At 35.6% G+C, this 13,222-nt stretch overlaps 1 protein-coding gene across 3 annotated transcripts in view; it reads right to left on the reverse strand.

Annotated features, from left to right (window-relative positions):
- TRDN (triadin) overlaps positions 1–13,222 on the reverse strand; it is a 222,549-nt gene that overhangs the window by 183,675 nt on the left and 25,652 nt on the right. For all 3 annotated transcript variants that reach the window (XM_041469826.1, XM_041469828.1, XM_041469827.1), the window contains exons 2-3: positions 7,731–7,940; positions 1,619–1,666 (exon numbers count right to left, since the gene is read on the reverse strand). In XM_041469826.1, the coding sequence (XP_041325760.1) occupies positions 1,619–1,666; positions 7,731–7,940 (258 nt within the window). The remainder of the gene's footprint in view (positions 1–1,618; positions 1,667–7,730; positions 7,941–13,222) is intronic.

Raw genomic sequence — 13,222 nt, forward strand, 5'->3', positions numbered from 1 at the left:
TTTTTTTCAATCAGAACTGATAATGGGTACTTTAAAAGTGATGTTTGGATACAAGAATTGAGTAATCACATAGTATGATTTGCTGTAGCCTCTCAAGCAAATTTGGTTATGTTTAATAGTCTGTGTCATTTATTCCTGTGAAGTGCACAACAAAAAGTGATTAACTGATTATCTGTGCAAATCACTTCAGTCATTATTCGTGTCTTAGTAACTCTGCCAGAAATGTAGTTTCCTATCAATCTTTTTTGCCTGTCAAATTGTTAAATGTATGCTCAGAGTTTAACCTATGTTAAGGTGGCCTTTTTTTTTTTTTAATGAATCGCAGCAAATTAGTTAATAATTGTTGGATTTTCATCAATTACATATTTTGACTCTGGTGAATTGAATGCAATTAAGTTACAAATTATGGTAATTATCTGGTGCAAAGATTGATCTATGAGATATAAACTACTTCATTGACACCGACAAGGTACAGCTGATGAAGACAGAGAATTTCTGTTGTGTTTGATAAAATATAAAAGCCTAACACTAGCTTGTAGCAATAAAACATATTCTATTCTTAGTAAAATATTCTATTATAAATATAGAGCCCTATATTTTAAGTTGGAAGTTTATATATTTGTACGGTTCTTTCTGCTCTGTGATCTTTTGAAAAGTAGCATCTAAGATACTGAACTCAATATACACATAGTCCTCTATTAGTAACATTCCAGTTTATCAACAAAACTGTCCTTAGGTCTTACTGTTAGTGTGTTTCATAGACTGTCAAGCTTATAGCTCTAAGCCATAAACAGGTAACATTCTGGTTGAACCCAGTGAATTATTAATATAAAAATACCAATTGAATTTCTAATTATATTATATTTTAAAACTGTCCCAAAACTGCAGAGTCAGCTTTCTCAGTAATTTCTGTTTAATCAGTACAGATATTGTAAATTAAGGCTACATCCTGTAGCTGTCTCTTTCTGATATCAACCTTAGATAATTATATTGAGGTCAAGTTCATAGAAGAAACCTCACCTGAAAGTGAACAAAGAAGCAGTTATAACTAGAATTTACTTGCCAAAATTTAGAAAGAAATTCACAAACTTTCACAAAGTAATTGAGTAATTTCAGGTCCATTTGATATAGCCATACGTGTGGATAAGAGCGTATGTTTAAGGTGGGCTTTAAGTGTAGTTTATATGACTTGATTTAATATCAGCTGGAAGGTTTTGATTCAGATCTTCATTAGGTGGTGTTTTCTGAAACACATTTTATCTAAAATAATTTGAAGCTTTATTTTTTCTCATTCTATGGATTCAGTTCTCTGACTAAGAACACAGATCTTCAGATTGGTAAGGGCATCTGTAATGCCCTTTAAAGGACATTAAAAGTGTAAAATTAGTGCCTCAGCTTGACACCGTTTCCTGGGACTCTCCTGGCTGGGGGCATCTCTTAGCTGTCACATCTATTTCGAGCATGACGAGAGAATGAGGAATAGGCTGTTGCAAGCCCCAGCCCGGCGGAGTTGGGGTTAGCTGAGAAGCAGTGCTGCCGTGTGCTGGCCTCTGCTCGTGCCCATGCTTTGTTATCATCCACACACATATTCAGAACACTGCAGGCAGAAGGTCTTTACCAGGTGGGAAACAGGGATCATCGCAATGTTGTGCATAGGTGGCTATACCTGATGGCAACAGCATGAACCCCAGAAAGGTCAACAAAAAAAAAAAAACGAAGAAACACCATTAGCAATAATGAATGTTTTCAGCTGTCTCTTGGCTAAAGGAAGGACTTAAGGAGTGAAGTGAGGAGTTGTTTAATCTCTGTGGGGCTCCTGCTATGTGGCAGAAATTTGGGTTCATTAAAAAGGGAAACAATATGCTGTAGGTGTGAGATAATACAGTGTGAATCACAACAAGGTAAAAACGTGGTCAAACGAAGCACAGTATTTTCACAAGTCACAAATTCTATTGCTGAAAAGAATATATTATATATAGGTGATTCTAGTTGAGTTACTTCAATTTCTTCAATAGCAAATAACCAAAGAATTGCATCACTGAAGTTGTTACTGGAATGAATTACTGGTTTGATTTGTTTGTTTAAAATTATAAATTTCACATATGCACTGGAAATTTGCTTTGTGTTTTGTGTCCCATGAAGCATATTTAAGCATGAATTCTTCTCTTAGATCCTTCTCTATACATTGAGACAGTTTCTGGAATTTCATATTTTCAACTGCATAACCTTGCAAAGTTTAATCTATCAAAATTTATCTTTTATACACTGGACCTTTTGGGATGAAAGCAGCACTTGCAATACTGCAATAGTTCATAGATTGTCATCCTTTTCAGTATAAACTCATTTTCTAGGGGTTTATAACTCAGCTATGAAATCTGCTGCAGACTGAAACATGAGAAACCAGATGTCATCTGAGCAGCCCTTCTTTAAACTGGAATTGGGCTTAAATCCCTTCAAAGGATTTTTTCATAGAAGAGAGAAAAAATGTTTTGTAGGTTTTAGGTACATTAATTGAAGTCTTATATAATTCAATTAAGAACTTCATTAAGAACTTTGAAACAGATAAGCTGTTCAATCATGCTTTGAATTTACATTTATAAATACAGTATAAAATATATTTTGGAAGACTATAGCACTGTTTTGATACATTTCAGAGTAGGAAGTTTGTCTAAGGCTTTGAATGTTTGAAAAAGAGAAAAAATTGTTTGTTCCATTAAGTTTGCTGGTGGTTCAAACTAATCCAGAAGTTCATTCTTTTTCCTGATTAAATGCAAATATATATTCAGTTTAAAAACTGGTGTATATATAGTCATAAAACACAGGAGCAAAAATACCTACACTCTTCTTTTTGCAGTTCTTAAAACTTTCCAGTGAACATTAGCCCAACAGGGTTACTGCAGTGAGAAGATATTGCAGAGGAAATACATATGTGTATATTCCTTATAATGTTTATATACTCCCCAAGGCCAGACAAAATCCATCTGTGACTGCAAGGCAGCAATAAAAATGACCACAGGTTTAGGCAAGGAAATGGTGACTTCAGACTGTGTTATTCAGAAGCTACTATGGGAAGCCCCACAACATTTGGCCAGATATTTTGCGTTAACTTAAAAAGATTAGAGATATATAATGAAAAAAAGCATCTGATTGGATGGGGGCTTCATGCACTGTTGACTTCCCACTCCTAAAGGCATTACCTCCACAAAGGTCTGCCTTTGCTACAGGTCTCTAAAAAGCCTCTTTATTTGAGCAAAACAAATTAGCCCCAACAAAGAGCGTATCCATGGGTTTTTTTACTTATCAAAACAACATAGCAAGCTCATTCTGCTAAGTGTGTCTGTGTGTGTTTTCTATGTTTTCACCTCTACTATTTTGTAGGTAATTTTGGGTTTCATAGATTTGGTGAGGCTTCATTAGGTTTGATTTAGTCTGGCCTTTAGGTTACTGGTTAAATCACTGTCAATTTACTCTGAATATTGAACACTCTGGATCTGAAATTAGGGGGATGTTAATTAGCTGTAATTGGTCACAGAGATGGCAGGGAATTTTGAATGCTCTATTAGCCCATTAGCAAATATAAATTCCTGGGCAATCAATCTTAAGGACTAAAATAATCTTAAATTATTGAGTTGCATTTACCAATTAAAATGTATAATCCAGTTATGTGTACAAGAAATGCATGAAATACATTCATGAATTATGAAGCCTGTTAAAAAGATGTGTTTTCTAACACAAAGGCTGGAAGTAATGAACTGTTGCAAAGCACACATAAAACCAAAATTCACTTCTGAAAATATTGAAAATACATGAGATTTTTCAATGTGGTATACTAATTCCATATTCATGGAATTAGTACACACTTTGTACTGCATTAGAGTTGTACTTTCTTCTCTCAAGCTTTTGTAATGCATGTCACCTTCATACCATGTTAGAAATATTTCAGTCATGTTCATAGTTGTACAATACAGCATGATAGGAATGCAAGCTTTCATTTGATTCCTCAGTAGAATGAGCATAATACATTAAAGCACAACACTGCAAAATTTAATTTCCTTCTTCTGGGTAGATAGAACAGGGGTGAAACTTTCAGTACAGATCTCATTCTTGTCTCATAATTTCCTTGAAATCCACTGCTAAAGTTAAGGCTGATTTGTAGATTCTATTCCTGTCCTAACTTCTGAACAAACTGGCACATAACCAACCAGGAAGCAAAGCTTTACATGTGCAAACTGTGACACAGGGCCCCCTGTTATATTTTATGTCATAACCAGCACCTCCTCAATAATACAGAGCACTATAGAATTTACAGCCATCATATTCTTGATATGTAAAATTACACAAAATTGTATTTGAAATCTTGCTGTGAGCAGACCTTGAATTCGTATAATCTAACTTCACTTACTTAAACCCTAGGTGTTAACCTCCCTCAGCCTCCCTCACTTCCATAAGCTATTTTACAAATGCTGAATAAAGAGGGCCAGCAAAAACTAATTTACCACACCTACTTTATGATGAAACTAAACATCTCTATTTTCATATCATTCCAGGACAAATTTCATCTTATATAAATTGTCAAAATTTCACAAATTTCATAGTTTACTCTTAAAAGGATGTGAAACCATAGCAGTCAAGAAGCAAATCTTAAGGATTGGCACTCTAATCACAGAGGTTAGTATGAAGTTCATACTGATAAATTAAAATATATAAGAGCTAAAATACATATACTGATAATTTATGTATTTTTTTGAATTATTTGCCTTTCAGGAAATGAGAGTAAAATTGTTAATTATTGAAGGAAAAGAAAGCTCAGGTTTAAGTTTAAAGTACTTCCTACTCAGGTCACATGTAGTGTTTTTAGTGAGCTCCATGAATCTCTGCGTACTCTAGGCAACTCATAATCTAGGGCATTGCACTTCCTGTATTTTCCAGAGGTTAGCAGCTCTGTAGTGCAATCAGGGAGAAAAAAATCCATGTCTATTCCTCAGCCACACAGTTCCCTGAGTGGTTTACCAGGTCAGCCTGCTCCTGCTTTCTGCTGTGCTCACTCCTGTGTGGCGCAGTCACTGCTGCAGCTCTGCCATGGAGACGGTCATTTCTGGCACAGAAACGTAATGAAAGTCCCTGTGGGAGCCCCTAGATCAGAATCCTCTGTCAGCTCTGTAACTGCCCTTTAAAAATCTGCAGGCTGCTCCTCGGTCACCCTCCTGTCTCCTCTAGGCTGAGTTCAGCCCTCTCAGCCTGCCTCATTCATATGCTGTGCATAATTTCTGAACATGAACTTCATGGAACTTCAGGTAGAGAAACGGGAGAGATTGAAAGCGCTGGCTTATGAAAAGCAAGTGTTCTTTGAGGAGCAATACACTGTTTTTTTCTGTGGTTTATGGATTTTAAAAGCACACACTTGAATATAATTTTTGGCATCTTTCATTTGCATTTGAAAACCAGGGAAGTAATTTTAATCTTGCTTGCAAAACTGAATTTACAGTCCTGAATATAACTATTTATTCTTTTTGTATAGGTCTGGTTTTTCAAAGAGCAATATCAAACCCAAGACAAAAAATTACTGGGTTTTAGATTTAAGGAGCCACTTAGAAATATGCCCCAAATTCTACTTTCTGTATGAAAAGGAGGCATTACTTCCACTATAGGCAAACTATCCAAAAGTGAAAATCATTCTTGTATCAATAATGCCAGCTATATGATTCTATGTATAATCTTCAGCTATTTCCATGGTATTTTTACAAATCACTGGGTTTAACTAAAAAAAAACAGTAAGAAATCAGGAGTGGAAACTTAAGGGTTATGATAACAGCTCTGCAACTATTCTTATATGTATGTAAATACAGGAAACAGTCTAAAAAATCCTGAAAAGTCTAAAGAAGAACAGGAGTTCTGTCTCTTAATGTTTGACCATCAAGACCTGATTTGAATGCTGGCTTAATTAATCACTTAGGAACAGAAATATTGCTGGGAAGGAAAAGAAACAAACTCATGAACTCCAGATACTGAAGCATCTCTTGGAGACCTTCACAAAATAAAAACTCATCCTGCAGATTAAATTTGACATTGCTTTATTTCTACATCCTGGTCTGAAAATGACAGTTTCCATCAATACTTGTGAGATTTAAGCTCATTTAACCAGTACAATATGAACAGAATTCCACCTGCTTAGAAAGTTTCCTTCAGACTCTGGTACAGATACAGATTCTTATTGCTTAGCATTACCATGACTAGTTTATTGAGCATGTTCAGCAAGTTCAGATATTTCTGAGTTTAAGAGTTTCGTCTGAGTTATGCCTTGATTCTTGACTGTTCATTGAAAACATATTAAGAACTTGATTAACTTGACTGATTGATTGACTGATTAATATTTAATATGGAAAACTGAAGTTGAATATAACAGTTTCTCTTAGTTTGTCTCTCTGTTGTAGCATCAAGTGTTTGGTGTCCAAACTGAAATCTGATGCTTATTTTGGAAGGATGTCTCAAAAATAACTTTATGTTTTCCTGGTACTCCAGAGATGTCCTTCTGAAATCAAAGACAGATGAGAAGAAAATTTAAGAAAGTTTTGTGGTATATTTTCTCCACATTTCAAGCTCTGTGACATCTATTGATCTGGGATTTGTTGGTCTCTTTCAAGATCTATATGTGTTTCAAAAGCTTTCTAAGTAAATCTTGAAGTCGATATTGATATATAGCAGGACAAAAAAAATCTATGAATTTATCAGTAAACTAATAAAGTCCAGGAAATTTACTCCAAAACATCAACTCAATTTCTTTTGAATTAAAAGGCTGAAATGTGAATTTCAATTCCTAGTTAATTATTGTGACAGATGTGATAAATTTAGAACTGGAGTTCTCATTTAAGGAAGACAAGGACCCTAATAATTTGTTTTCTGGTTCACATACATGTTTCCCAAATGTTAACGGCTGTTAGCCTCACAAAGGTTTTACTACTGAAGGTCTGCTGAACACTACATACCCTTTACAAACATAGGTAGTTAATTTATTTTCATAATTTATATATCACTGCCAGATAAAAGGTATAAACTTTCTATTTATTTCTATTTGCTGCACTTTTTTTTTTCTGCTCCTCAATTAGAATCACAGTCCTTGTACCACCCACTTCATTTTCGTCTTTGTCCCCTGTAATCAATAGGTACCCTAAAGCTTGATCTTGTCTATCCAAGTCTTAAAACTAGGCTAGATTATTGAAGACAAGGGTGTGTCTTAGCTAATATTAAGAATCTGGTCCTCTGTACTTATAGTTTTTGAAGATCACTTTTAGGGTTAGCATGTTCTGCTTTTTTCTGATCTTTGAACTGTGTAAGCAAATATCAGAATACTCAAGGCAGCTATTAAAGACTATATTTCTGAAAATATGAATTAATATTAATTTCATTTTTCTAGAAAAAAATTTATCTAGAAATTGGAAAATAGAAATCTGACCTTAAATGCTCATATATATTTTATGTTATTGTCAACATATTCATTTTCCAGGATGAGGATGGGCTGCAAAATGGAGAGACTTAAATTATAAATGTGCATGAGGTGTAAACTAATGTGTTCTGACATTTCTCACAATATCTTCTCTCTTCGTAAACTCGGCAAAGACATTGTGCTGTCCCCAAGGAAGTGAAACACTGGCATATTTGTGTAATAGATGCTGCTTAATACATTTTTAAATTTGAATATACAAGGTGTCAAAGAGAATATGCTAAAGTTTTACCTGCTAAGTCTTTGTAATCCACCAAGTCAAACATTACAATAGCTACTGCTGACCAGGTAACAATCAGAGCAACCACAAGAAGCCATGCTGCTGGAGAGCTGAACGTTGTCACGAGGTCTTCTGTCACTGACTTCTTGCCCACTTTCATGGATGACGAAGGAACGGAGCCGTTCTTACCATCGATTATCGTCGTGGTTGTAGACATGTGTCCTATACAAACACACAAAACAGAGGAAAACAGAGTAACAACTGGGAGCCTTAAAGCCAAGAATATGAGTGCTCTTTTGAAATTGTTTTGTCATCAGAATGTTTAAAATAAATATAAATATTGTATTACTAATAAAAGGTTCTTGGACTTTCTGGAAGAAATAGTCACAACCAGCCTTTTTTATTATATGACAGGTTTGAGTCTGCCACAAATAGCTACAGGCCTAGGACAGTGTGATTGATGAAAGCATAAAATATTATTACCCTCCAAAGAATTGTCTTGTTAAGGGCTGTAGGCCAGATTCTCAGGTGATGTGATTAAGTGAACTTCCATTGACTTTAATGGAGCTAATGCATCTATGCCACTTGAGGTTTGGCTGGAATTCTGCTGTGAAGGACATGTATCAGTAGCAATAGAAATAGATACACTTCATTTCATCTAACAGAAACACAAATGATTTCCACATCCAGGATCCTTAAAAGTTGTGAATAAAATTGTAGCTGATTTTAAAATACCTTTGTTTGTGGAATTTTTCACTTAATTAAATACTCTCCTAAGAAACAAGAGTTATGATGGCAAAGCAGACTTGATTGCAGAAAGCAAAGGATCGGTAATAAAAAGCTGGTAGGAAGTTGAATGTTACTTAGCTAAGTGACCAGCTGACATTCATTAACTATGTAATGGACAGTAACAGTACTGACTTAACCTACTTCCTGAGGTACTAAAAATGCTAATTCTGGACATAAACGTTAATTCTGCACACAAACCAAAATGATGGTAACTGAAACCTAACTGTATCTGAAAGTTCTCAACTTAATCTGCTTCATAAAATGCATTTTGATTACCTAAACATCTAGGGAGGTACATTTTTTTCCATCATATACAGTAAAAATAATAAAAGTATTCTGAACACTACAGTCCAAACGAATAGAAGACCACAGTATCTCCACTTAGTTTGCAATATCTTCATGCATGTTACAGTTAAAATCTTCATAGATATATTAAATGTGTTCTTGGTCTGGTTGTTGACACCAACTTGCATAAATTAATTTGAGTGATTTAAGGCACCCTTGCCCACACAGACATCTACAATTTCAAGGAATCAGGTGACACCTAGTTTGTGCAGATCTTTGCTTTTTGCTGCTCTTATGTCACAGTTGATACAACCTATAAAAATGATATTTTCTGTGTGACAGAGTTGCTCTATGTGAAGGTAAGCAGATTTAATTTCACTTCTGACATAGGAAATGACAAATAGTCACTAAAAATTTTTGCTGGATCTAAGGTACAGGCTATTGAAGACTTTCCAACATTTACCATCACAAGCTGTATTTAGATGCTCTTTGAGAATCACAGTCTTTATATTCTTAAAGAAATAAATGAAGAAAGGAGAGAATCATTAATATTACCATACGTACATACATTTTCCTTCCTATTTTGCACAAACAAATCTTCCGATCTTTATGCTAATGAGTACTGGATATGTTCCTTTCCTGTAGAATGTTAAAACAATATCCTAAAGTGATACTGAAATGCTCCTCTGTGTATGTGACCAAAACATATAAAATTTGGAAGGACAATTTTGGTGGAAGAAGTTCCCTAATTCTTAATCTGTCATATCTGTTGGGTTTTCAAATTGATATCCTAATCAGTTCTAGAATTCTTTTTTAAATTTTATTAGGTAGTGCATTGTATTAATGAGTAGTTGCCTTAGCTCTGCCTTTTAATTTTGCTTCTGCACAAGCATCTTGGTGCGGATGGGTGCCTTGCTTCAAGCCCTGAAAAACTGCTCTGCTGCACAGCAGAGTTGTAAAAGCAAAACAAGATTGGCATATTACATGTTTTTTGTTACTCATTTGAAATTTATTATTATTTATAGAATATTTATTCTGCTTATAAATAATGTCTATTTCCTAGGATAGAACATATATACATTTTTAAAAAACATTATAAAACCATGACAGCTTCCATTTCTCCAAACAAAAATTTTAGATCAAACAATTCACAGCAGGAGAAAAAAATCTGCCAAGTGACAACTAAGAATAAAGATCAGCTTTCTAAGTCAAATTTAAAATCAATAGTATTTTGTTATTCTACTGCATACACGGTGCAAGTAATTTGTGCATGTAACAGGTCATAAATGACACATTATGCATTTTTTCCCCTTGGGGATATCAGTCAGAGTTTATGATGTGTAAGAGAGAATAGAAAGGTACTGTCTCATCTTGACAAATGTGATTAGTACCACAGCATGTCTTCAAGGACATCCTAGTGGCAGATATTTGCAGTTATAATACAAACAATTAAAACTCTATGCGTGTAAATGTAAACTTATAATTACCAGTCACTCAGACTACTGTGTCTTTGGTGAAGAAAAGAGTAACTGATGATTTATCAATCAGAGCAATGCCGCAGAGACAGAGCTCAAGTATGCTAGAAGGTTATCTATGGCAAGCTTTTGGCTGTTGATGTAGTCAAGTCAGATTTCCCTTTAAAAACTCAGGATGTTATACAATAAAATAGCTGTCATTGCATTCATTAAAGTGTGAGTGAACAGCTATTGATTCAAATTTGACTGCAAGTCAAGCTAGGAAAATACTGTTATACTGCTGGAAGTTCCTGATACAGGTGCTTGCAGTGTGATTCAGGGGCCTGAGATCTCCAGTGTTGTTTTAAATGCTTTACATTATCAAAGACATCCTCGCAGGACTGGCAGGCAAAATCTACAGGACAGTAACTTTGGAACTGCCTAAAAAAAAAACCCAGACAGGATGTCCTAAAGGAAATAGAAATTAGATTTTTGTGTCCCTAGATACCCATATAAAAAAATTGACTGGAGAGTTTTTTTTGATGATTCCTGAGAAAGATGTTGTTTGCTGCTACATAATCTCATGTAGGGTGGATTGCATATTGATACCATCATCCTTTCATGACTCCAAAATGAAGAGACAGTAACACTGAAATGATCTCCCTCTCTCCACAAGCATTCTATTATTGTAGTACCCAAGGTGTTATCCTCACGCTTTTCTCTGGCTCATTCTTGCTTTCAGGTGTCTAGGTGCTCTGTTCATTTCTGTCCACCTTCCACCAGTTCTAACTTTCTCTGCAAACCTTCAGTGATAATACTTATGAAGCTAGACAACAGAGGAAAAGGGGATGTATATGCAATGTTTTCATCAGTTCAGGCAGCAGTGATTCTCCTTTTTCTCAGAAAAGTGCCAAAGTTAGGCAGAACTCCTGCTCAAGTGGTCAGTGGGAATTCGGGTGCCTAGTGGGGGACTGAGAAAGACAGGCATTTTTGTTGCTTTGAAATCACCTGATGGAGCCTACTGAGCTCTACATTTACAATTAGCAGAGGTTGTTCAGCAGCGCGTTAAAATCTGATTGCTGAAATTTCCTAGGTATCCTTGCCATCCATACAATAAACATTTTCTCTCTAAAGACAAATTTCTGTGTCCATATTACAGCCAGCCTGAACCCAAGTCAGTTTACTGTTGATGAGTGCTGCAGTGGATCAGGAGATTCATGAGCAGATCAGTTGTCCCTGCTCTGGGAGAGGCAACATCCATCACAGGAGTGGAGGGTGCAGCTGAAGGCTGCTACAATTTCAGCCATCCAATTTTAATCCACTGCCACATGTCTGCTGAAGCCTCTTGGCACTTTGGGTTGTGATTGGTATTGATTTTCAATGAGGATGGGAACTTAAAAAAGTTATATATATGCATTTCTATAAAAAGATTACTCCAGGGATATATGCCTCTGACTGCACATCACAATTTCTCATGCACACAGGACTGCCCCATCAGGTCGCAAATGTCACCTTTACATCAACAGATTGATTTGCTAAATTCCAAACAGCTAAAACTCTGAGATTCTTACTATTCCTCTGGTTTCAGAGTTGTCACTTAGGATACAATCTGAAGACCCATAAGGTCTCGTAAGTATGAATAAACCTTGACAATTGGTGACAACTTTGAGGAGAACATCGTGTGGCTTTCAGAATCCAGAGTGAGCTTGTAGTCCTGGCAGCTTAGGTAAAATACTCTTTGTATTTGTGGGCTGAGGCATTATCTCCTTGAAACTTAGTAAGTTTAGGAGTCCATGGTTCAGGATGGGGACTTGATTTTACAGTTCAACTGCTACATCTTCTACTGCTCTAGTAGAAAAATGAAACAAAACAAAATAAAACATCCAAAATTAATAAATAAACTCATTCTGCTCAGACTCATTCAGGTGAAAAGAGTAATTTTCTGTATTTACGTCACTTCATAACTATTTTATGTACAACAATCTTATTCTGCTAATAGGACAAAAAATTAAATAAAATATTTAATGTGAAATGCCTTTTTAAGGCTAGGCATATTAAAAGCAGAGGGCTAGTTACAATACTAAAAAAAAAAGAGGTTGTTCACTTTTAAATAATAATATTGTTGCTAGGGCAATGCAGTTGGGATGTGAGAAACCTCAGTGCAGTGTGCTCTAAATGAGAGAGCTGGTAGATTTTGCCATGTCTGTTGCACTCCCCAGATGAGCACTCCAGTAAATAAGCTATAGAGTATTCTGGATTCAGGTCATTAATGGCTTCTCTTTGACCTATTCCACTTCACTTGGAATATTTAAATACTAATTAAGGAAGCAGGAGAGAGAAAAAATGGTTGTAAAAATAGACACTGGATGTTAAGCACCAGCTCAAGCCTCGGGCTTTAACCTGGTGACCTTATAAACCCAGCACTGTTGGGATCAGGCAGGCAGGAGTCTCAGCCTACAGTAAGCAGGGTACCACAGGGAAAAGAGGACAAGGGATTAGAACCCTTCAGTGAAGAAGTGGGCAATGGATATAAAATAATCTGCTGCATTTTTTTCAAGCTCAGCACGTCATCCTTAGTGAGTCCACAGACTTGCAGGCATCTCTCTTTCCCCATGTGAGGAAAAAGATTTCTACCACAAGAAAGGATTACACCTACACCTGTTGTTCAGGTGATACTCATGCCTGACTGTGACATCCTCCTGTTTCAATATCTCTGCTAGGGTTTCTTCTTCCTTGGCTTATACAAACACAAAGGAAAAGACAGAATTATTTCCGTGGTTAATAATTAGTACCTTACAATAAAATATTAGTAATAATATTTTTTTCCTAAAGAAACCTAATGACTTTTTCATGCTTTTTGTCTTGTTTATATATTTATGTGAAAACAAAATGCTGAGCAGAGAGAAGAGAGACCCTCAGAACCCATTGTATGCTCTGAACAGAGATCTTCTATCATCTTATCTGGCCGGCACCAGA

The sequence above is a fragment of the Pyrgilauda ruficollis genome, unplaced genomic scaffold (genome assembly GCF_017590135.1).
Source record: "Pyrgilauda ruficollis isolate IOZ18807 unplaced genomic scaffold, ASM1759013v1 scaffold24, whole genome shotgun sequence".
Classification (NCBI taxonomy): Eukaryota; Metazoa; Chordata; class Aves; order Passeriformes; family Passeridae; genus Pyrgilauda; species Pyrgilauda ruficollis.